The sequence below is a fragment of the Staurois parvus genome, unplaced genomic scaffold (assembly GCF_062004578.1).
Source record: "Staurois parvus isolate SC_StPar_1 unplaced genomic scaffold, SC_StPar_1.0 ptg000299l, whole genome shotgun sequence".
Taxonomy (NCBI): Eukaryota; Metazoa; Chordata; class Amphibia; order Anura; family Ranidae; genus Staurois; species Staurois parvus.
This window is the reverse complement of record NW_028318095.1, coordinates 16,874,282-16,898,654: the sequence shown is the minus strand read 5'-3', so window position 1 is coordinate 16,898,654 and position 24,373 is coordinate 16,874,282. Positions and strand designations below refer to the sequence as shown.

The window sequence follows — 24,373 nt, the reverse complement described above, 5'->3', positions numbered from 1 at the left end:
ACTGATCATCAGGGCACTGATGATCAGTGCCCAGCAGTGCCACTCACCAGTGCCACCCACCTGTGGCCAGCAGTGCCTAGTAAGGCCACCCACCTGTGCCCAGCAGTGCCACCAACCAGTGCCCAGCAGAGCCCCCATCAGTACCACCCAGCAGTGCCAACCATCAGTGCCCAGCAGTGCCGCCAGTCAGTGCCTCAGTCAGTGCCACCCATCAGTGCCCATAAGTGCTGCCCATCAGTTCCCATCATTGTTGCATATCAGTGCAGCATCATCAGTGCCTGCTCATCAGTGCCGCCTATCAGTGCCCATCAGAGCTGCCTATCAGTGCTATCAGTGCCCATCAGTGAAGGAGAAAAATTATCTGTTTGCAAAATTTTATAATAGAAACAAAGAAAAACTTTTTTTTTCCAATTTTTTGCTCTTTTTAGTTTATAGCGCAAAAAATAAAACACCCAGCAGTGAGTAAATACCACCAAAAGAAAGCTCTATTTGTGTGAAAAAAATGATAAAAATTTCATATGGGTACAATGTTGCATGACCGCGCAATTGTCATTCAAATTGCGACAGCTCTGAAAGCTGAAAATTTGCCTGGGCAGGAAGGGGGTATAAGTGCCCAGTAGGCAAGTGGTTAATACTGGATATGCAATTACTCTGCCTCCCTTTTTAAAATAGTTCTAAAGTGACAACAATTCTCTGCTTTAAGGTAAAAAATGTCCCAGTATCAGTATGGGCCCCCTCCATATACTTACCTGAGTCCTCACTCGATCCAGTGCTGTGCCCATCTGTAGCAGCTCTCTCCCTATATTCACAGGACACAGAGGCAGCAGCGGGAGCCATTGATCAGCAGGAGACTTCTACTGTCAATCAAATCCTGTGAACAAATTTGACTACTGCCATTCTCTGTCAATCAAATATAAGGCAGACATGATGGGATACTAGTCTCCCAAGTCAGGTACTGCTAATTCAGTGACTTAAATCATTTCCCAAATATGAACATCACCACTATCCCCAGCCCCTTTGTTTATATTTAGCTTTCAGGCGAGGAATCTCCTGATGAACAGCTGAATGGGCCCGTGGAGTCTTTTGCTGGAAAGTGTCATATTCATGGCAGTTTCCCAGCACAGACATGCCCTATTCTGAGCCTCTGTACACAAGCTCAGAGTTGGCTCTAATGACCACCAGTTTCCTAATCTGCAAACTGGTGATCATTTTAAAGAATATGTTACTTACATAATAACAGGTTCATAAAGTGGCAGTAATTGGAACTACAGTGATACGTCAGTTCACGAACGCTTCTCTTCACAAACCACTCGGTTCACGAACAGAAGAGTTCACAAAAATTTGCTTCGGTTCGTGAACTCCACTTTGGTTGATGAAAATGAGCCACGGTCATCTTCCCTGCTCTGACACGTGGTCCTGACTTCCTGATCACAGTCACAGACAGACACTGAAAGTGTACTGTGAAGACACTTAGATTACGGAGAAGCTTTTTGGTGTGCTTTGTAGCACATACTGTACTGCACTGCACATCCCTGTGCACACTTGCTGTAAAGCTTTTTTGTGTGCCTTTTAGCACATACTGTATCAGAAATCCAGTATGGCTCCAACAGAAATTCAGAGCAAGCATGGTGGTATGAAGAAAGTGCGGAGTAGTAATTAAGGTGACCAGAACGTGCAGAGTGGTAATGAAGGGGAACAGAATGTGCAGAGCGGTAATGAAGGGGACCAGAACGTGCAGAGCGGTAATGAAGGGGACCAGAACGTGCAGAGCGGTAATGAAGGGGACCAGAACGTGCAGAGCGGTAATGAAGGGGACAAGAATGTGCAGAGCGGTAATGAAGGTGACAAGAATGTGCAGAGCGGTAATGAAGGGGACCAGAACGTGCAGAGCGGCAAAGAAGGGGACCAGAACGTGCAGAGTGGTAATGACGCGGACCAGAACGTGCAGAGTGGTAATGAAGGTGACAAGAATGTGCAGAGCGATAATGAAGGTGACAAGAATGTGCAGAGCGGTAATGAAGGTGACCAGAGCGTGCAGAGTGGTAATGAAGGTGACAAGAACGTGCAGAGTGGTAATGAAGGTGACAAGAATGTGCAGAGCAGTAATGAAGGAGACCAGAACGTGCAGAGCAGTAATAAAGGGGACCAGAACATGCAGAGCAGTAATGAAGTGGATCAGAACATGCAGAGCGGTAATGAAGGGGACCAGAACGTGCAGAGTGGTAATGAAGGTGACCAGAACGTGCAGAGCGGTAATGAAGGGGACCAGAACGTGCAGAGTGGTAATGAAGGGGACCAGAGGCACCACCCCAACAACTGTAATGAAAAGAGTGTTGAATCCGATGAACGATAACGTGGTCTCTCATGTAGCGCAGGAAAAGACAAGTGACATTGGACAGATTTTTCTCCAAAACTGAGCCTGCAGCTAAGAGACAAAGAGAGGAAATCCCTGAAGGAGATCTCTCCAATGTCCTTATGGAGGGGGACTCTCCCTCCAAACAATAACCGCCTCCCATCTGCCTTCCTGTCCTCCACACCAGAAGTTGTCTCAAGCAAGGTTAGTGTTCTCTCTCTTCATACTGTACTGTACTTTGTTTCATATTTTTGTGGTTCAAAAACAACAAAAAAAAAGTTCAGCACAGATTAACTTTATTTACATTGAACCTTAAGGGAAAATTTGATTTGGTTGGCAACCAACTTTGGTTCGTGACCAAGTTCATAGGGGTCAGAACGGATTAACCTGATTTACATTGAACCCTATGGGAAAATTTGCCCCAGTTCGCAACCAGAGTCGTGGAACGAATTAAGTTTGTGAACCGAGGTATTAATGTACCTGAATTTGCTGCACGTGTTGGAAATGTTACCAAAATTGGTGCTTGCATGAATTGGATTGCCAGAAAAGTGTTGTTACTGCTTTATTGAATTCCCCTAAGAGTATGTAATGATCAAATAAGGTTGCATCCATGTACTACATAATTGCAAGATATACGTATTAACACATTAATGATGTAGCGCCGGTCTCTAGTTAGGTTGTTAGGCTAAATTTAGTTTTTGGCCTCACTGTAGTCAGTTGAGCAGTGACCTGTTGTTTCGGTCTGATTAGGGCTTCCTAAGCTGGGTGTTTAATTTCTCCTACCAACTTCTGGTAGGAAGCCTCCAGAATATAGGGCAGGTTGAATCAAACATTCAGTGATGAACATTTATCATGCTACAGTCAATCCCTGAGAGGGAGATATCCAGAAGGTAGTTTGGAAGATGATAAATGTTTTAGGAGGTATCTGCAGAGGGTTCTTTCTCTGCCAGGAGGGTTCCAATTCTCTGGCGGCTGCTGCCCGGGGAGCCAGTTATGGAGAGAGCCAATTTGGGCCTCAGCAGGTGCTGAGCTGACGACCTGTAGAAGATTACTAAGGGATTTTTGCTTTGAGGGCACTGTCCTGAAGTCCTGGAAGCTTGTCTACAAGAAAATACAAAGTGTTCTCTGAATGACACCCGCGCCAAGTGAGAAGCTACTCAGAAGCTAGTGGGGGTCACTGTAGTAGTGGTGCCTTCTACAGAGGTTTCCTGGGAAATCATTCAAGTATGGCTCATACCTGATAAATGATATAAGCTAGGCCAATTGAACTCTACAAAATAGTCCATACCTAAACTTTGTCATAAAAAAAATCATAAAAAAGGCTCTACAAAAGGTCATTTAAGCCCTACCCACATTGGGTTGTCACTGCCAGATTTGCCCATTGCATAACATCCACATATTGAGAGGCTTTCCAATGTGTTTGGCAAAACAGCTAGGTATGAACACAGAGTATGTTTGTAGGGTTACAAGTAAATATAAAGCCAACATTTTTTTAATTTTTGTACAGAGCGAGTCACCTTCTCTATTTGCTATGGTGACCTTTGTCACTACTCCAAAGATGGCACTTGTTTCAGTGACAGCTGTCTGATAAGGAATGTCCTCAAACTTTCTGTTCCAGGAGTTACTGAGGTCAGTGAACCACACTAAAGGGAATGGAGTATACTTTTTTTTTCATAAATAGGTGTGCAGTTTAATAAATAGTAAAGTTACTAATTATAGCTTTAAAATGATCCAAAGCCTTATATTCTATTCCTTATTCATTCACATTAATATGATCCCTACTTCGTCTATTGACACCTTATATGTGTGTGTGGAAAGAAGCGGTGAGCAGACTGTTTTAAAAGCTGTTAAAAAGTTAAAAGATTAAAACTACACTAAAAGACTTATTTAGATTGCAAAATAAATGCTGCTTATAAAAAGGTGGAATGGAAACCCCAGGTGTGACAATGCTGCCATCTACTGACATATATAAATAATACAACAGAAATAGCACACATATGTTTCATGGTAAGTTTTCCCTTAGAAAATGTGTTGTAAATCGTATAATAAGCATGGAGTGTAAGCTAAATTATCAGGATCCACTGCTAATGTTCATGCTAAATATTGCTGATCTCCTTCTGAAAATGCAAGTTGCCTGGCTGCCATGCTAATTCATTAGAATTCATTCATTTTCCTGGTGTATTGACATAGAACAAATACAGATGAGGAGGTTTTGATTTCATTCAGTCTTCTCTGGCTGCATGCTTGTTCTAGGTCAGAGGTCCAGTCATAAACAGCCAGTTACCTAGGATTTTTAAAAGGAGGTTGTCCTCAATATCTTTCTCAGTACAGTTTTACTTGACATCTCAAAATTGCACAATCATATACAGAGGTTGTCAGTCATTGGGTCAAAATGCCCCCCCATAGGAATGAATGAGATTTATTATTTATTTATTTCAGGTACTTATATATCGCCATCAATTTACGCAGCGCTTTACATACATATTGTACATTCACATCAGTCCCTAACCCTCAAGGGGTGTACAATCTAAGGTCCCTAACTTACATTCATACATACTAGAGACAATTTAGACAGGATCCAATTCACCTACCAGCATGTCTTTGGAGTGTGGGAGGAAACCCACGGAGGCACAGGGAGAACATGCAAACTCCAGGCAGGAGGTGACGTGGCTTGGATTTTAACCAACAACGCTAGTACTGCCTGGCAGAAGTGCTAACCATTTAGCCGCATACACCATAGAAAACTTTGGGTCTGCCTAGAAGGTGTCAGCTGTGGCTGTGCTGTTCTCTATGTGCCACAGGCTGCCAGGATGCAGGGGTAGTTGGGTTTTCCTGACTACGCTATATTGTGGGCCGAGCCTCCTGTGCCCATGCACTAGAGGTACCTTTACCAGAGACATGCTCACCAATGCCCGGGACCAGGTGTAAACTGTGGTCATGTAAAAAAGCTAATATTAATGCAGTCTACCAACTTAGAAATGAGTTGACACTGCATGTAAAATGAAGCTGAGTTCCTGAGAAAGTATTGTCCTGAAGCTCTACATTCAGTGACTATTATGTGTTGCATTTGGAGTGGCGGGTAGCGGCACTACCTCCATCAGTCAGTAACAGAATGGGATCCTGCCGAACACATAGCGCAGATCTCATGCATGTCTTATATTAACTCTTCTGTACTGTATAGTTAGGCTGAAGACCTCCGTAATGCTGATCTGCTTCCAGATGCTACAGTTGCAAGAAAAAGTATGTGAACCCCTTGGGATTACGTGGAGTTTTGCATGAATTGGGCATAAAATGTGCTCTGAATGTCATCTAAGTCACAACAATAGAAGAGCACAGTCTGCTGAACATAATACTACACAAACATTAGATGTTGCCATGGTTTAATTGCACATAACATGTAAACATTCACAGTGCAGGGAGGAAAAAGTATGTGAGGCCCTAGCTTAATGACTTCTCCCAGTGCTAATTGGAGCCAGGAGTGAGCCAACCTTGACTCCAATCAGTGTGATGATATTGGATGTGTTGCTGACAGCTGTCCTGCCCTTAAAAAACACACACCTGTTTTGGGTTTACTGGTTTCAAGAAGCACTGTCTGATGTGAACCATGCCTCGCAGAAAAGAGCTCTCAGAAGACCTACGATCAAGAATTGTTGACTTGCATAAAGCTGGAAAGGGTTACAAAATTATCTCCAAAAGCCTTGATGTTCATGTGTCCACGGTAAGACAGACTGTCTACAAATGGAGAAAGTTTACAACTGTTGCTACTCTCCCTAGGCGTGGTCGTCCTGTAAAAATGACTGCAAGAGCACAGCGCAGAGTGCTGCATGAGGTAAAGAAGGATCCCGGAGTGTCAGCTAAAGACCTACAGAAATCTCTGGCACATGCTAATATTTTTGTTGACACATCTACAATAAGGAAAACATTAAACAAGAATGGAGTACATGGGAGGACACCACGGAGGAAGCCATTGCTGTCCAAAAAGAATATTGCAGCACATTTGAAGTTTGCAAAAGAGCACCTGGATGTTCCACAGCACTACTGGCAAAATATACTGTGGACAGATGAAACCAAGATTGAGTTGTTTGGGAAGAACACACAACACTATGTGTGGAGACAAAAAGGCACAGCACACCAACATCAAAACCTCATCCCCACTGTAAAACATGGCGGAGGGAGCATCATGGTTTGGGGCTGCTTTGCTGCCTCAGGGCCTGGACGGATTGTTGTCATTGATGGGAAAATGAATTGCAGAGTTTATCAAGACATTTTGCAGGAAAATGTACGACCATCTGTCCGCCAACTGAAGCTCCGCAGAGGATGGGTGATGCAACAGGACAATGACCCAAAGCATACAAGTAATTCAACAAAACAATGGCTGCAACAGCACAGAATACGCCTTCTGGAGTGGCCCAGTCAGAGTCCTGACCTCAACCCAATTAAAATGCTGTGGCATGACCTTAAGAGAGCGATTCACACCAGACATCCCAAGAATATTGCTACACTGAAACAGTTTTGTGAAGAGGAGTGGTCCAAAATTACTCCAGATTGTTGTGCAGGTCTGATCTGCAACTACAGGAAACGTTTGGTTGAGGTTATTGCTGCCAAAGGAGGGTCAACCAGTTATTAAGTCCAAAGGTTCACATACTTTTTCCTCCCTGCACTGTGAATGTTTACATGTTATGTGCAATTAAACCATGGCAACATCTAATGTTTGTGTAGTATTATGTTCAGCAGATTGTGTTCTTCTATTGTTGTGACTTAGATAACGTTCAGAGCACATTTTATGCCCAATTCATGCAAAACTCCACGTAATCCCAAGGGGTTCACATACTTTTTCTTGCAACTGTATAGGAGATGGACCAATAGGGAGGGAGTCCAAATAGCAACTCCCTCAGTACCAGAGGACACCTCACCTTACCCAGGTACCACGCCTCATCTAGTTGCTTGGTGTATTGAACGTTACTTAGTTACCCTTGAAAATGACCATGTTGTTCTTTAGCATACTGACTTGACACTGTAGATTCGTCACACCTCTAAGTGTTATTACAGGTCCAGGTTCTTTTAATACACCAGCCCCATTATGCACCCCTTCAAACCAGGCTCAAGGACAAGACTTTAACAGTACTTACTAATCGCTTTAGTGCAAACATGACACAAAGTGCAATGGTTCCCTCACTAGCCCTAACTAACTATTAGATAGCCCAAGCACACCTTACAGGTGACAGTTCATTGAGGCAGAGTCCATAGATGGTGGCATAGTCTATAGATGGTAGCAACCCGGGGTCCTCAATACAAAAGGAAGACGGCTTAGACTTCTCTTGGAAATAGGAACAGCAACACAGTTTGGCAACTCTCAGAGTGCTCTCCACGGGCAAAGCAGAATTTTCGGAGCTCAGCCTTCCTCCAGTTGGGTCAGCTGATGCTTCAAAAAAGTCAGTGCATCGGCAGCAGTGAGATTAACCCCTTCTGGGCCAGTTCCTAACTTTCTAAGCAGTTTCAACCTGCTTACAAGGACTATGAATAGGGAAGTATAAGACCTTGGGGCGGGGAAGTGATTTGAAGGAAACTTATATTTTGCAGTGTAGCAAGGTTGTTTATTCTGCTCAAAGAGGCCACTGCCATCAGGAAATACTGTGTCAATGAAGCGGTATACTTCATAATCAACAATGTTTAGGGATGTAGTACATGTCAAAGTAACATCCACATGAATGGTAGGATTCAACATTTACCAGCAGAGCATTGCCCTAAGCATCACACTGCCTCTGCCAGCTTGCCTTCTTCCCATACAGCATCATGTTGTCATTTTATTCCCTAGGTAAGTGACATATACACACCCGGCCATCCTCATGATGTAAAAGAAAATATGATTTATCAGATCAGGCCACCTTTTGCTATTGCTCCATTGCGTCCAATTCTGAATCTCCCATGCCCATCATAGGTACTTTAGGTTGTGGACATGGGTCACCATGGGGACCCTGACCAGTCTGCAGCTATGCAGCCCCATACACAGCAAACTGTGATGCCCATTTTTTTCACTTTCAACACAATAACTTCAGGGACAACATGTTTACTTGCTGCATAATATATCCCACCAACTTTCATATGTCATTGTAATGAGATAATCAGTGTTATTCACTTACCCTGTCAGTGATCATAATGTTTTGAAAGCAAACATCCTACTCAATATTATATGAGTGGTTGAAAAGTTATGGCTCATCGCTGTATACACACATACTATATGGTCGCCACATTTACAGTATATGATCTTTAACTGACCTCAGCAATATGTATAGATTATATACACTCATACAATATGGCCAACACATCCATATGATCTCAGCAATATACTGTATATATACAGTGGTGTATTTATGTTTTGTGCTGCCCTAGGCAACACAAAAATCGCCGCCACCCCCACCCCCCAGTGCACCCTACTGTCTCTAGTGCACCAACGTTTTCTGGGCGGAACTTAGTGGTCGGCCACATCTTTCTGTGAAGGTGTCAATTAGTGGTATGAGCAGCAAGAAGGTGTCATTAGTGCTATGAGCTATGAGTGGAGACAAGGTGTCAGTTAGTGGTATGAGTGGCGAGAAGGTGTCAGGTAGTGGTATGAGTGGAGAGAAGGTGTCAGTTAGTGGTATGAGTGGAGAGAAGGTGTCAGTTAGTGGTATGAGTGGAGAGAAGGTGTCAGTTAGTGGTATGAATGGCGAGAAGGTGTCGTTAGTGGTATGAGTGGCGAGAAAGTGTCAGTTAGTAGTATGAGCGGGGAGAAGGTGTCAGTTAGTGGTATGAGTGGGGAGAAGGTGTCAGTTAGTGGTATGAGCGGCGAGAAGGTGCAGTTAGTGGTATGAGCTGGGAGAAGGTGTCAGTTAGTGGTATGAGCAGAGAGAAGATATCAGTTAGTGGTATGAGCAGCGAGAAGGTGTCGTTAGTGGTATAAGTGGCGAGAAGGTGTCGTTAGTGGTATGATCGGCGAGAAGGTGTCAGTTAGTGGTATGAGTGGCGAGAAGGTGTCAGTTAGTGGTATGAGCAGGGAGAAGGTGTCAGTTAGTGGTATGAGCGGGGAGAAGGTGTCAGTTAGTGGTATGAGAGGGGAGAAGGTGTCAGTTAGTGGTATGAGCGGCGAGAAGGTGCCGTTAGTGGTATGAGCGGCGAGAAGATGTCAGTTAGTGGTATGATCGGCGAGAAGGTGTCAGTTAGTGGTATGAGCGGTGAGAAGGTGTCAGTTAGTGGTATGAGCGGCGAGAAGGTGTCAGTTAATGGTATGAGCGGTGCCTAGGTGTCAGTTAGTGGTATGAGTCAGCCACCTGGCAGTCTCTGGTCAGTCTCGGTCAGTCTCTGGTCAGTCTCGGTCAGTCACCTGGCAGTCTCTGGTCAGTCTCGGTCAGTCTCTGGTCAGTCTCGGTCAGTCACCTGGCAGTCAATGGTCAGTCTTGGTCAGTCTCTGGTCAGTTTCTGGTCAGTCTCTGGTCAGTCACCTGGCAGTCTCTGGTCAGTCTCGGTCAGTCACCTGGCAGTCAATGGTCAGTCTCTGGTCAGTCTCGGTCAGTCTCTGGTCAGTCACCTGGCAGTCTCTGGTTAGTCTCTGGTTAGTCTCTGGTCAGTCACCTGGCAGTCTTTGGTCAGTCTCGGTCAGTCTTGGTCAGTCTCTGGTCAGTCACCTGGCAGTCTTTGGTCAGTCTCGGTCAGTCTCTGGTCAGTCTCTGGTCAGTCACCTGGCAGTCTCTGGTCAGTCTCTGGTCAGTCTCGGTCAGTCTCTGGTCAGTCACCTGGCAGTCTCTGGTCAGTCACCTAGCAGTCTCAGGTCAGCCTGTCAGCTCTCCCCCTACGTAGTATACATGGTATACACAGCAGTAGGATGGAGATCACTCACCAGGTGGGGCGGGGCAGAGACTGAGGGGGGGGGCATGTATTGCCCTTGCAGCAGCATTTCCCTTCCCTCTTCCACCTCTGTGACAGAGATCCCTGTCTCCCCTGGACACTGCTGTCCTCCGGGATCATCTCTCAGACCTGGCTCCCCACCACCATCCACTGAGGAGAACTCCAACCATCAGGGCAGCCTATAGCCTGGACGGGCACACTGGATGCTGGGAGTTGTAGTCCTTCCCCTGCACAGCCTGCTGGGATTGTAGTTCGGTGCAGCACGGGAAGGGCTACAACTCCCAGCATGCAGTACGCCCAGCCAGGCTATAGGCTGCTCTCAGGGTTGGAGCTCCTGGTGCTGTGTGCAGTGGATGGTGGTGGGGAGCCAGGGCTGAGAGATGTTCCCGGATGACGGCAGTGTCCAGGGGAGGCCTGATACTCCCACTCCTCACTGTATTCCTCTGCTGTAGTCACATCAAAGATGTCCCTTCTTCCAAGGTGCGGTGCTACCCCCCTGTAAAGTGCTGCCCTAGGCAAGTGACTTGTTTGCCTCACGGCAAATACACCCATGTATATATATATATATAGAGAGAGAGAGAGAGACACACACAAAAATTGGATGACCCCCTCCCAGCACCGACCACCCGCCCAAACAGTCGCCGCGCCCAACCCTGCTTGAGAGAGACAGACTGACCTTCACAGCTACAGACATCCCCGAGAATGAAAGTCAGGCTCTGCCTACACCCTCCAGCAGCCTGAGGATGGGGACCAGGTGAAGCACTGCACAAGATGGAGGGTGTAGGCAGAGCCCTATTCTTGTGCGTCCCGTCTTCCGGGGTGCGGTGTCACTCCCTCCCCCAAAAAAAAATGCCACCCAAGGCAAGCACCTTGTTTGCCTCGGGGTAAATATGTCCTTGTATGCAGTACTCCATTTTTTAAAAGAATGCCTATTATACAGCTGCTCATTTCATTGCACTCCCCTCTCTGCTTAGCAAATGGCAGGAAGTACCAATTTTCAGATGCATGGCCCCACAAAATCGTGAATAAGCACTTGGCTTCGTTCCAGCTCAACATTCTGTGAGAGGGAAATTTAGCAGACTGCACATGCTCAGTTGCTCATTTTTTTGTCCTTCCATTTTCATCCTGCAGATCCCAAGCAGCACCCGGCACACCACAGGCAGCCAGCATCATCTCTCTCCCCTCCCCTCCCCCAGGCCAGGCTCCCTCTCACCCCCAACAGACAGCACCCATCCCTCTGCTCCGTTCTCCCTGAATCCCCATACAGACAATGGGCAGAGCCGAGGTAAGGTCTGCTCCCAGGCAGCACTCACAGATCAGCGGAGGATCCTCCTCTCTTCCGGCTTGTTTGTGCCCTGCAGATCTAGCCACTCAGTAATCCCGATTCCTGGGGTTGTGGCCGATTAAAAAGGAGAGGGATTATTATTATTATTATTATACAGTATTTATATAGCACCAAAGGGTTTGCTCAGCGCTGTGCTGGCTAAGGCTTCTGTCAAACAGGTGGAGCGGGTCTAGCTGGGCTAAGCCGTCCATACATCGCGGCACGGTGTCTGACAGTGATCCGGCCCGGGGAGTAGGACACCAGACACCCTCTCTACAAATCCTCCAGCAGCCTCTCATGGATCGGATCCATTCCCATGTAGGTAGCAGAGACCTGCAAGCCTATACAACAGTTCTTGTGTGTCACTTCTGCCAGGGGCTGGGGGACGGCGCCAACCCCCTGAAAGATGCCGCCCAAGGTAAATGCCTTGTTTGCCTCACTGCAAATACGCCCCTTCATGACACATATACACAATATGACCATCACACCATTTCATTGCAAAACGATGCGCATTAACATAGAGTTAGCCTCCCTTCAACCATCCCATCCATATTGTGGCTGAAACAGCTTCCACCCTTCTGGGAAGACTTTCCACAAGATTTTGGAGAGTCTCTGTGGAACTTGTGCTAAAAAAAACATTTGTGAAGTAGGTGTTGATGAAAGACAAGTTGACGTGGCTTTCAATTGGCATCCTTATTCATCACAAACATGCTCAATAGGGTCAACCTTAAGGCTTTCAATAGGCCACTCTATTTCCCTTAAACCAAGCTTATCACACCATGTCTTTATGGAGCTGGCTTTGTGTACAAGGGCACAGTCATAATACAACAGAAAAGGGCCTTCCCCAAACTGTTGTCACATACTGTAGCATAATCAGCCTTCCCTGGAAACATCTTAGTGCAATCTTTTGGAAGGTGCTCACATAATTTTGTCCATATAGGGAGGTGTATTGGTCAAGTGTCAAAAAACATTTGTTCATCTCATGTACAATTATAAAAACACAGGAAAGCAAACACAAAAGATGAAAGTCACATCCAAAAATTACTCTTAGGTGAACAATACAAAAAAAATGTTAAATGTGTTTTTAGTGTAAAAAGCTGGCTTTTCCCTAGTAAACGTAATTCCAGAATGGTATTGAAAAAAGAAAAATTCTTCATACACAGTCTTTTCTACAGCAGAGATTATTTAGGAACATCAGAGAAGTCTACCATCCATTCTCACATAATATACCTGTGTGTTTTCTAACCCCATTGAGACAACATTCACAAACACTCCATCTCCCAAGTGCATCCTGCAGCATAACAGAGATCAAAGCTGAGGATCTATTAATGTTAACAAGTGCTTCACCTGTCAGACCCATAGTGCCTTATAACCTTGCTGTAAGAGGCGAAGCTTTCACATACAAAATGACCACATAAGGCCTAACAGACAGATGAGATGTTTTCATCTGACCTGCCATCCAATGCTGAAATAAAAACACTTCCCATTACCATCTCCTGTCGAGTTGATATTACATTGTCTTCATTTTTTTTTTACTGAAAGCTTACAGACAACTCTGTTCTGCAATGTAGGAGTAACTATACCAAGAGCGACTGCCAAAGATCGTTATGTCCTGTGTACCTGCAAGGCTGGTTTTCTTGCTGGAATAAACTCAGAGAAGCATGAAGGTTACATGCTGACCTAAATTGTACATGCAAGCAACACAAACCTTAGGCAGATCATGACACAACGCAATGCATTCTATTGTCTGAAACAAGAGGAGCGTTTAGACAGCAGATAGAACGTATTGTTCCATATCAGGATTATGGGTGTTGTGCAAGAAAGACAGAACACAGACAATCTGGAGGAAAAGGCATTTTTCAAATCAATTCTTTAACTCTGGTTATAGCAATTCATTGGTCAGGCAGCTATGGATCCTGCCGATTTGTATAGGGTACAATAAAACAAAATACATTTGGAAAAACTTTCTCTCTTCATATACAGGCTGATTGTAGCTCTTCCCACTCAAAAGACAAAAAATGGATTACCCCACTTAATAGGTATATGCTTACTGCTGCTCAAGGTAGAGATTCCCAATCTCCAAGCACAACTCCTCCTGTAGGTGCTAGCCCAGCTCATGTGCTGCATAGATGAGAACAAAGGATGTCCGATCAGCTGCACTCCAAACAATCCACTTTATTGAACCAAGATAAAACCAATACTGACAGTGGAATTACAGTTGGGGACGGGCAGGTAAACGCATTCCACACTAAAGACAGCACTTATTCATTACCCACTTAATTGATACTTCCCAGCTTAAGAAGTGTGGGTAAACAAAAGTAGAGCAAGAAACAATTAGCTCCAAAGTCCATATATCTTTATTCTTAATAGTGTAGTAACAGCCAACATAAAAGCAGTCACCAATGCGTTTCAGGGGCCAAAAAACATCATCAGGGCTTGACTGTGTTGCTGGAGTTCTTTTATGGACTGTGGTGAAATTGCTTGAATAGGGATCTTGATTTGAGAACAGGCAAACATAGGGGGCTCAGTGGCTGGGTAATGATGGGAGGAATAAGAGGGGCCTGCTCACTGGAGCTCACAATCTAAAAGGGATCATTTATCATATACAAAACATTATCAAATATTTTGGAAATTTAAAGTTGATGAATTGTTTAGAAAATAAGCACTCGATTACCTCGGTTCTTCTAAGAGTGTACGTTTAGCAGTCATTTGCTCCATTGCTGTAAAAGAGTTCTGAGTCTTGGTGGCTACAGGGATTCCTGGCAGGATGGAATCTTCAGTTGTCAGTAACAGCCAAAATCCAGCACCAAACCCTTGTCATCCTACTACAGTAAAAGTACCCCAAGGCAGCACAATGCCACACAATGGTTTTACATTGTGTTAACAAGGGAAAAATGTAATGTCATTGCTACATCCTGTGAGTTCACTGATCATCTTTAAATATATAATATCAGCTCTGCTCTTCCTCCCTCTGCAGTAACAAAGAATATTAATCTATTGCTTGTTGGTAATATAATCACCAACAAAATAAAAAAAAATGTATAAAACAATATGTTACTCTGAATACTGTGTATTTTATATAGGTTATTTTATATATACAGTATATATATATATATATACAGTTGCAAGAAAAAGTGTGTGAACCCCTTGGGATTACGTGGAGTTTTGCATGAATTGGGCATAAAATGTGCTCTGAACGTCATCCAAGTCACAACAATAGAAGAACACAGTCTGCTGAACATAATACTACACAAACATTAGATGTTGCCATGGTTTAATTGCACATAACATGTAAACATGCACAGTGCCACTCCAGAAGGCGTATTCTGTGCTGTTGCAGCCATTGTTTTGTTGAATTACTTGTATGCTTTGGGTCATTGTCCTGTTGCATCACCCATCCTCTGCGGAGCTTCAGTTGGCAGACAGATGGTCATACATTTTCCTGCAAAATGTCTTGATAAACTCTGGAACTCATTTTCCCATCAATGACAACAATCCGTCCAGGCCCTGAGGCAGCAAAGCAGCCCCAAACCATGATGCTCCCTCCGCCATGTTTTACAGTGGGGATGAGGTTTTGATGTTGGTGTGCTGTGCCTTTTTTTCTCCACACATAGTGTTGTGTGTTCTTCCCAAACAACTCAATCTTGGTTTCATCTGTCCACAGTATATTTATATATATATTTATTAATAATATAATAATTATACATTTAATTCAATAATATAATCAAACCAAAAACACTGAAATTTCAAATAGAGCGCCAAGTTCGCACATCACTGATCTTAGTCGTTTTCAGTGTTTGAGGATGAATTTCCCCACGAATCATTATCACTGAATTCTGCAAGTGGTTCATATTTACTATCGCTGTTCTCTAGCTGGTCTAAAACCGCTTTTGACCTAAAGGGACGCTTTTGGACGCGATGGACATTTCTCAGTTTCCAGGCAGAAAGAACAGTAAAAATGCAGGCAGGGCACAGGACAAAGCACTAGGGACAAAATGTATGTGAAATGGTTTGATACAGTAATGTTTTACATTTCCCGCCAGTTCCGTCCCCCGTACGTCCTGTACGTCCCGACGTCTCAGGGAATGGAACCAGGAAGAAAGATACCGGCATCAGCCGGAGGAGATGGCCGGGGACACTGCAGGGGGGGCATCGCAGGAGTGAAGGACAAGGTAAGTGCAGAAGGGATCCCGGAGCAAAGCTGCAGGGTATTCCCGAGTGTAGCTCAGGATTACCACTTTTGGTGCTGAAACTTTACCCTGAGCTACACTCTGGAATACTGTCAGGGAGGTTAAGCTGCTTATCTACTTCAGCTTCAGAAGGTTTTACCACTTTTTATGACCAGGTCATTTTTTGCTATTCGGCACAGCACTACGTTAACCGGTAATTGCGCGGTCATACAACTCTGTACCCAAACTAAGTTTATAGCATTTTTTCACACAAATAAAGCTTTCATTTGGTGGTATTTTATCACCACTGGCTTTTTATATTTTTTGCACTATAAACGAGAAACAAATTTGTGCTATAAAACCTATCCAATGCAAACATTTAAAAAATCAAATATCTTCAAAAATTTTGGCCAGAATGTATCCTGCAACATGTTTTTGATTAAAAAAATAAATAAATAAAAATAAGTGTATGTAGATTGGTTTGAATGAAAGCTATAGTGCCTACAAACTATGGTATATATACTGAAAATTTTTATTTTTTTTATACTACTTATGGCGCCGATCAGCAACTTATAAACGGGACTGCGATAGTGTGGCAGGCATTTGGACACTAACAGATGCTGGGAGGAACTGACTAACTGCCACTGACATCACCAATGACATTATTACAGTGATCAGTGATAACATTATACACTGTCGCTGTATGATTGACACTGGGTGAACATCTAGGGCGATCAAAGGGTTAAATGTGTGCCTAACTATGTGTAATGTGTGCCGCTTTGACTAATATAGCTCTCAGTTTCTCATCCTTGCTTTGCAGGAATGATAAACTGACAGATTGCTCCCTCTGTACAGAGCTCTGTGTTGTTTACCAATACACACAGCCAATGCACACAGCCAATCAAGCAGGTCCCAGCTGTGAATCATTGGCCAGGACTTGCTGACAGGCTCCTGCTGTGTACAATCACTGGGGGGGAAATAGGCAGCGTAAATCATTTTGCTTACAGTGGCCGCCCATCCACAGTACATTGTGGGTGGGCGGGCAGGAACTGGTTAAAGTATATGTGAACCCTTACATTGTAAAACAACCCAATCAGTTTAAAGTGGTTGTAACCCTGAAAAAAAAATCATGTAATCCTGCTCCTTTAAAGCGTGATGCATAGCACAGTGCTTTTGCAGTGTCATTGGTCCGAATACATGTTTTACAATACCTGTTTGATCCTGCCTGTGGCTGTGAAGTAACATATATTAATTACTTGTATCCCTTCTGTTTTAGGAACATATTAAGTATAGTGTATGAGTTTTTTTTAAATTATAATGCTAAATACAGTCATTGCACAGCACCGCTGTGTGGTCACGTGTCCTCCATCTGCTAGCTTGCATTTGTCAACAGGGAATCCCAGCCTATACTCCCTTAGGTCAGGAAGTAGAGCTGATGGAGGACACGTGACAGCACAGCAGTGCTGTGCAAAGAAGGTATTTAGGATTATTCTGTAATCTTAAAAGAACACACAAACATTGTAATTATTTTTTTTCCTAAAACAGAGGGGATAAAATGAATTTATATATGAGACTTTACAACCACTTTAATAATCCCTGTTCTCCGCTGTATAAGGGGGATAGAAAGGTGGGGGTGGAGAAGCAGCAGTACACTGATCTTCCCAGTGAATGGCGGTGAGGGGGCGGTCTCAAGACAAGTCTGATCATTGGAGAACAAGAAGGCTGTTCTCCCAGCACAGCCAGAATACTGGCTATTGATGTGGATGAGCTCTCGTGCCTAATGTGGTCAGTTTGAAATAAAAAAGCAGAGGGACTGACAGGAACCCCAGGTATTTTATTTCACACTAAGGAAGCAATACAAAGAGAACAGGATACTTTTTAACACAAGTACATGGTGCAGCAGGCACATATATGAAACATATTCTTGAATATTTAGAACAGTCGTTGAAAACCAATCAAATGTCAATTAAATTAACCAAGATAGAAAATTATGGGAGACCCAACATTTTACAGTAATTGGAACAAGAGATGATAGGGAGTCTTCAAATGGAGACATCTGTTCTAGTGACTACTAAAAGGATATGTTCATGATGTGGGGGAATCTCTGATATAGGATACAAGCAGCAAAATAAAAATAAAAAAATATGTTCCCTATACTATTCAACACACAAAAAAGTTTTGGCAATAGAGACTTTAATTTCATGTACCCTTAGGCCATGTTTATGATGCAACCATATAGCAATACCTCCAGTATTTTCTGGTCACACAGTTTTGTATATCAGATAAATAAATATGCCTGTCAAGTAAAGAAATGGTAAGTTAATAACAAAAGAAGAGGCATCTCCTAGGAGCAGCATGCTACGCCTTATAATGTTGTCACCCTATAGACGATGATCTATATTTCCTTACCATTATACCTGACTGCACTGCACTAAACAATTTTATTCCCACATTGGAATGATGCAAATATTTTCCATAAATCAGACTTCACATTTAAGTATTTTCTCTGTATTTTTTCAGAAAAAAACATAAAAGAAACTCGTATGAAAGAAACATCTCATTCTTCACATTTCTTGCTATCAGAAAATAATTCAGCAGTTGATTCTGAGAAGTTCTTAAAGTGTTCATTATATAACTGTGTTTTTTTCTTTTGAATCCTGTTCACCCAGTATTTCTCTGAATGCACGTATATCTTGCAAGAGTTAAACAAGCGAATGCCTGCAGCCACCTTCTCCAGAAACAAGCGAGATTTGAGGGTGTAGAAGATGAAGATTTGAAGTCCCTGGAAAGAAGGAAACATGTCATGCTGAAGCACTAGCAATATACAATAAAGAGTTTATAAACGTAGTGCACCTCCTAAAGAGCTGTTGGTAGCTTGAGCCTATTGCCTCCCCTTAGCACACACAGCCAGGCACACTGCATTTTCGTCGTTCTTTCACTGGCTCAAGAATCAGTCTAGGGGAATCTTTTTGTGGGTTTTATTTAGCAGCAGTGAACTTGCATGGGGATAGGGAGCATAGGATACCCCAGAACTGTAGAACTTGAACAGAACTTAAGGACTGCTAGCATTCTGACTGCTCTTGCCCAGCTCTTGAAAAACTTGTACAACTCCAGCTCCACTTATAGAACACTCAACAGTATTTCACCCCTGCCTGGCTGTACTTGCACCACTTCTGGCTGTACTCTCACAGAATCAAAACTCTCACAGAATCTCCTCACTGCCTGTGACTTCTCTTCCCAAAGACTAAAGCACTACACAGTCACTCATCCAGCACTGGGGTCTTGTACTCACTCCAGAATCAAGCCACAGGATCATTGGTTGCCTCCTGCCAATCTCCACCAGGCTTTTTCCCATGAGGGAGGTGAAGATTCACTTAGCCTTTGGACAACTTGGGCTCTCCTCCTCAGCTCCCTTCCTTACTCTCCTCTCGTGAGTTTTCTCCTGACTTCTTGGATTCCTGGGATGCTCTTCTTATAGGCCACCCAGGTAATTCTAGCTGAGACCTCGATGTCTTCAACTGGCTCTCTCCCCTGGCTACTGTCCAGGAGGGCAAGGCCACTCAACAGGGATTTCCTCCAGCATGCTAGACCTTGGGATGCTGCCGTACACCACCGTACTGCAGATTCCCCCTGACACTCAGGTTTCAGACTATTTATGGGCTTTTCCCCACCTTTTGGGCACACCTCCCCAGGGATTGAATGTCCCATAAATATTCTTACTGCAGCCTCTGCTCTCCCTCCCACTATGGTTTAAAAATCTCTAGAATAAAGGGGGTTGTAGCAGAGGAACAGCCTGTGAAAACCTGAGCAGCCCTAACCAATCAATCCCTGCTCCATGGATTACAGTGGAGAGCAAATAAATTTACCTAGCAACCTTCCCTTAACCTAGGAGGGTGCTATATGAAGAAAGGACAATCAAATCTGGTAGAAAGGAACACCTAAAAAGGTATTCTGTATTTAAAACCAGAACACTTTAAAGGATAAGTTCATCTTTTGGACAAAAATAATAAATTCACATTTTTTTGGAAAGTATTGAACCAGTGATCAGTAGATCGCTGATGCTGTGCAGGTCTCCTGCAGAGCTGTCAGAATATCTGCTTGCCGTATGGGATGTACAGTCAAGCAGATATACTGACAGGAAGCTTCAATAAATTAGCACAGCACTTTACAGCGCCATGGTAGTTCATTGAAAACTACAATCCAACAGCCCTTAAGGCTGTCAGAACTTGTAGGCACTCATTCACAGAACACTGTGATTGAATGACGCAACCGTGTGGGCGGAGCCCCACATGGCCGCGCTGTTTTCAAATCTGACAGATAGTACAGGGAGAAGTTTCCCCGTACTATTTGTCAGATGGAGAGGGCGGCGAGGGCGGCTATGGTAACCACGGGTGGAACATGTAATATGTTCCAAAGGTGAACTTATCCTTTAATATCATTCAGGCATAGCTGTAAGAAGCCATGCCTTCATATTTATTAAAATAATTTTTTAAGCAATAATCTGGTGTTCAGGAACCCTGAAAGTGTTGAACCGGCTGCATGTTAAAGCCCAAAAATCTTGCCTATTATGGTTATGACATTTGGGTGTAGTTCTGTCCAACAGCACGTGAGAATATATTAAGTAACATTTTAATAGCATCACAAATTTATAGATTTTACTTACTGCCTTATTTGTTTTTAAGTTTAATCTATCATAAAAATAAAATCACACTTCACATCAATAGAGCATTTGTTAATGTTATACTATTTTGAGTAAGAGTTTCTTTTTCCTAGCAAAAACGTAGAAAACCACCCTGCCTAGGAAGTTTAAATCAAATGATCTCTGACAGTGGCTTCGCTAAGGGGGTGCAGTGGGTGCAGACTGCACCTGAGTGACACCTGCCAGAGGGGTGACACCACTGGAAAAGGTACAGGGGTCGCACTTGCAACCCTGCCACTGCTCCAGGGGTCCCATTATTCCCTGTCACACTTATCATACAGCTCCTTTCAGTCTCCAGTCCTGGTCCTGAGGAGAGGCTGGGTGTTTGCAGTGCCTCATGACGCCACTGGACCACCCCCTCCGGCTTATCTTTGGGTTACTGAAGGATAACGGTGGTGCGGTGGAGAATTGAGAGACACCCAGTAGCATGAAAACAAATTTGGGCACATGTGTATGTGTGGCACTATGTCCGCACCCCTGCCTGCCATAGTGCCTGCTGGCAGAAAGACCACAGCTGCGTTGAGTCCTTCTGTAGAAGCCCATCTGCTGACTGTCCTGTGCCCAGCTTCACTTCTCGGTGTAACAGCACACTGCACTGCACGTGCTCAACTTCTGTGTGCCTGTCCTTTCCACTGTCCTGTCCCACACCTGTCCCAGTGTCCCAGCTCTGACCCCCAGTACACATGTCCTGACTGCCTAGAACAGCCCAGCTCTGATAATAACCCAACCCCTTCATTTTCACCAGTTTTGTTCACCCCCCTCTTTTCCATCCCCCCAACTGTGCTCACACCCCCTCTTCTTCATCCCCCTCAACTCTGCTCATCCCCTCTTCTCCATCCCCCCAACTCTGTGGAGAGGGGTGTCTGTACTGAGGAAGGGGGGTCTATACTGAGGGAAGGGGTCTATACCTAGTGGAGAGGTGGGTCTTTACTGGGGGGGTGTATACTTAGTGGCAGGTGAGTCTGTACTGAGGGAGGGGGCCTTCACTTTGTGTAGAGGAGGAGTAAAAAAATGATTGGGGGGGGTGGCACCATGTTTTACCAGACCAGACCAGGTGAAAGCAACCCTAGTTCACATCTCTGGTGTCACATCATTACTGCAAAGAGTCTATATTTAAGGCAGCAGTGAAGTAACTGGATAAAAAAGACTGCCTATGGCTGACAGAATGGTTTTCCAAGAAATAAAGAAATATCCCCATCCTTATAGTTGCACATGGGGGACATCACTTCCCACAACAGTATGTCCCCATACTGCTGCAATGTTTGCCGGAAGAGGTTTGGCCATAAAATTGCAGTTGTTTACCACAGATGTTATACCACTGTGGTGCTATACTTGAATTCTCAGGCAGGTACTGCAGATAACATCTGGAAATGATAACTTTGAGTTCGCTTCCTCAAACTAAATCTTTCCAAAACTGAGCTCATACTATTCCCTCCATCCCGTGCCCCTCCCCTGATTTCTCCATCAAGATCAATAACACAATCATCAGTCCCTCCCCTCATGCCAGAGTACTAGGTGTAATCTTAGACTCCCATCTGTCCTTTCAGTCCCAAATCCAATCACTGTCCAACTCTTGTAGACTTCACCTCCTCAACATCTCCAAGATACAGCCGTTCTTAACAACTGAAACCACTAAGCAACTTATTCACTCCCTGGTTATGTCTCGCCTTGACTATTATAATTCCCTCCTCATTGGCCTACCTCATCACAGGCTATCCCCTCTTCAGTCCATCATGAATGCTGCTGCCAGACTCATTCACCTTATTAACCGTTCCATATCTGCCTTCCCTCTCTGCCAATCCCTCCACTGGCTTCCCATTGCCCAACAAATAAAATTCAAAACATTAACAATAACATATAAAGCCATTTATACTGTAACTCTGCCCAAAATTACATCACCAATCTTGTCTCCAAATATCAGCCAAATCGTCCTCTCTGGTCCTCCCACGACCTCCTGCTCTCTAGCTCCCTTGTCTCCTCCTCCCATGCTCATCTCCATGACTTCTCCAGAGCTTTCCCCATCCTCTGGAACTCTCTACCCCAATCCATCCAACTATCGCCTACTCTGCCCACTTCTAGGCGATCTCTGAAAACCCCTCTTCAGGGAAGCCTATCCCGCCTTCAGCTAATAACGGAATCTTCTATTTCTCTCATCAGTTCATCCCCCACAGTTATTACCTTTTGTACCACTAGCCCCTCCCTCTTAGATTGTAAGCTCCAAGGAGCAGGGCCCTCCTAACCCTCTTGTATTGAACTGTGTCATTGCTGTTTTGTCTCCCTTTATATGTAAAGTGCTGAGAAAACTGTTGGTGGTATATAAATCCTGTATAATAATAGTAATAAGTTCAGGTAGAACACTGCTATGGGACCCTGCCACATATAAGCAGGAAAAGCAAAAATCTTCAGTAGTTTCTGACACTCTACTAAACAATGTCAGATCATACACCATACCTGAGTTGCACAGCATAGGCAGAAGATGTAGCTAAAAACAATCTGTGTTATTTCTCTGGTCTCTATAAGCATCAAGAAGCCAACAATCCAGGTGACACCGAGTAAAGTTGAAACAGAAAGTGTAGCCAATGTCTTCTTTAACACTGAATGTTTTTTCGTGCTGAAAATGACATAGTTATGTATAGTTAAGTAACAAAATAAATACATGAGCGGTCTGTGGTGAGAGCAGTGTCAGATCCCAGCTACTACCACCAGTATATGACAAACTGCAGGTCACTAATCTGCCGCTGTCACCAATATGTGATGGCACGCTCAGCCTCATCCTGAACAGAGATTTTTCCAGGCCTCTAAGACAATAATCTATATGCCAGCAGTCAGAGCTATGACTACTGAGGTCAGGTAACCACTTCAAGACTGGACACTTATACCCCCTTCCTGTCCAGGCCAATATTCAGCTTTCAATGCTATCACACTTTGAATGACAATTGTGCAGTCATGCAACACTGTACCCATATGAATTTTTTGCAATTTTTTGAGACAGATAAAAACTTTATTTTGGTGGTATTTATTCACCACTGGGATTTTTATTTTTTTTTTGCTATATAAATGAAAAACTCCAAACATTTTGAAAAAAAGTGTTTTTCTTATAAAATTTTTAAAACAAATAATCTTTCTTCATAAATCTTGGCCAAAATTTATTCAGGTATCTTTTTAGTAAAAAAAATAACCCAAATTAGTTTATAACCAAATTTTTCAAAAACATTTTTATTTTATTTTTTTATATCATTATTTATGGGGTTTTTTAACATACTGTCACCCTAGTGACACTGTACTACTTGTGGGGGTGATGCACTTTTTTACACTGATTGCTTTTACACCCATAAAGGCTGTAAATGCAAATGCAATCATTTCTCCTTCTCTCTGGCTGCATTCTTGCAGCCATTGAGAAATACTGTGCGAGCTGTGATTGGTCACAGCTTGTCACATGGTACAAGGCTGTTGTGAGTAGCCTTGTACCATGTGACCTCTGTGATCATTCCCAGATTTCACTAGTAGTAAGCAATGATGTCAGAAGTGACATCTTGCTTACTACTATTCATGTGATCATTGATTGGCCAATCAGTGATCACATGATTGGGACCTCACACAGAGGGAGCGCGCACAGGCTGTAAATGCGGGCGCCGTTTATGAATGGCAACCCGCTCTTGCACTGCTCCCATCCGGCCGTTTATGTACATGGGCCGGACGGGAAGTGGTTAAAAGAGAAGAATGGGGTTTACAAAAAAAAACAACCTTATCCTCACCTAGCTGGATGCACTGAGACCTGAGTGATCAAGCACCGCTGATCATTCAGTTCTCTCCTTTGCTCTGAGCAGAGAGCAGTGACTGTCAGTCATCAGCTCTCTGCTCTGCCCTTCCAGCACTCACTGCACAGCTGCCTGTCCAAGAATCTGGGTGTACCCTATAAAGTTGGGATCTTTCCCCAGCTTTGACTG

At 43.9% G+C, this 24,373-nt stretch overlaps 1 protein-coding gene across 1 annotated transcript in view; it reads right to left on the bottom strand.

Moving 5' to 3' along the window:
- Positions 1-17,541: 17,541 nt before the first annotated feature.
- ADGRG7 (adhesion G protein-coupled receptor G7) overlaps positions 17,542-24,373 on the bottom strand; it is a 67,340-nt gene continuing 60,508 nt past the window's right edge. Inside the window, exons 15-16 of the mRNA XM_089682969.1 lie at positions 22,878-23,037; positions 17,542-18,509 (exon numbers count right to left, since the gene is read on the bottom strand). Coding sequence (XP_089539095.1) covers positions 18,285-18,509; positions 22,878-23,037 — 385 coding nt within the window. The 3' untranslated portion in view covers positions 17,542-18,284. The remainder of the gene's footprint in view (positions 18,510-22,877; positions 23,038-24,373) is intronic.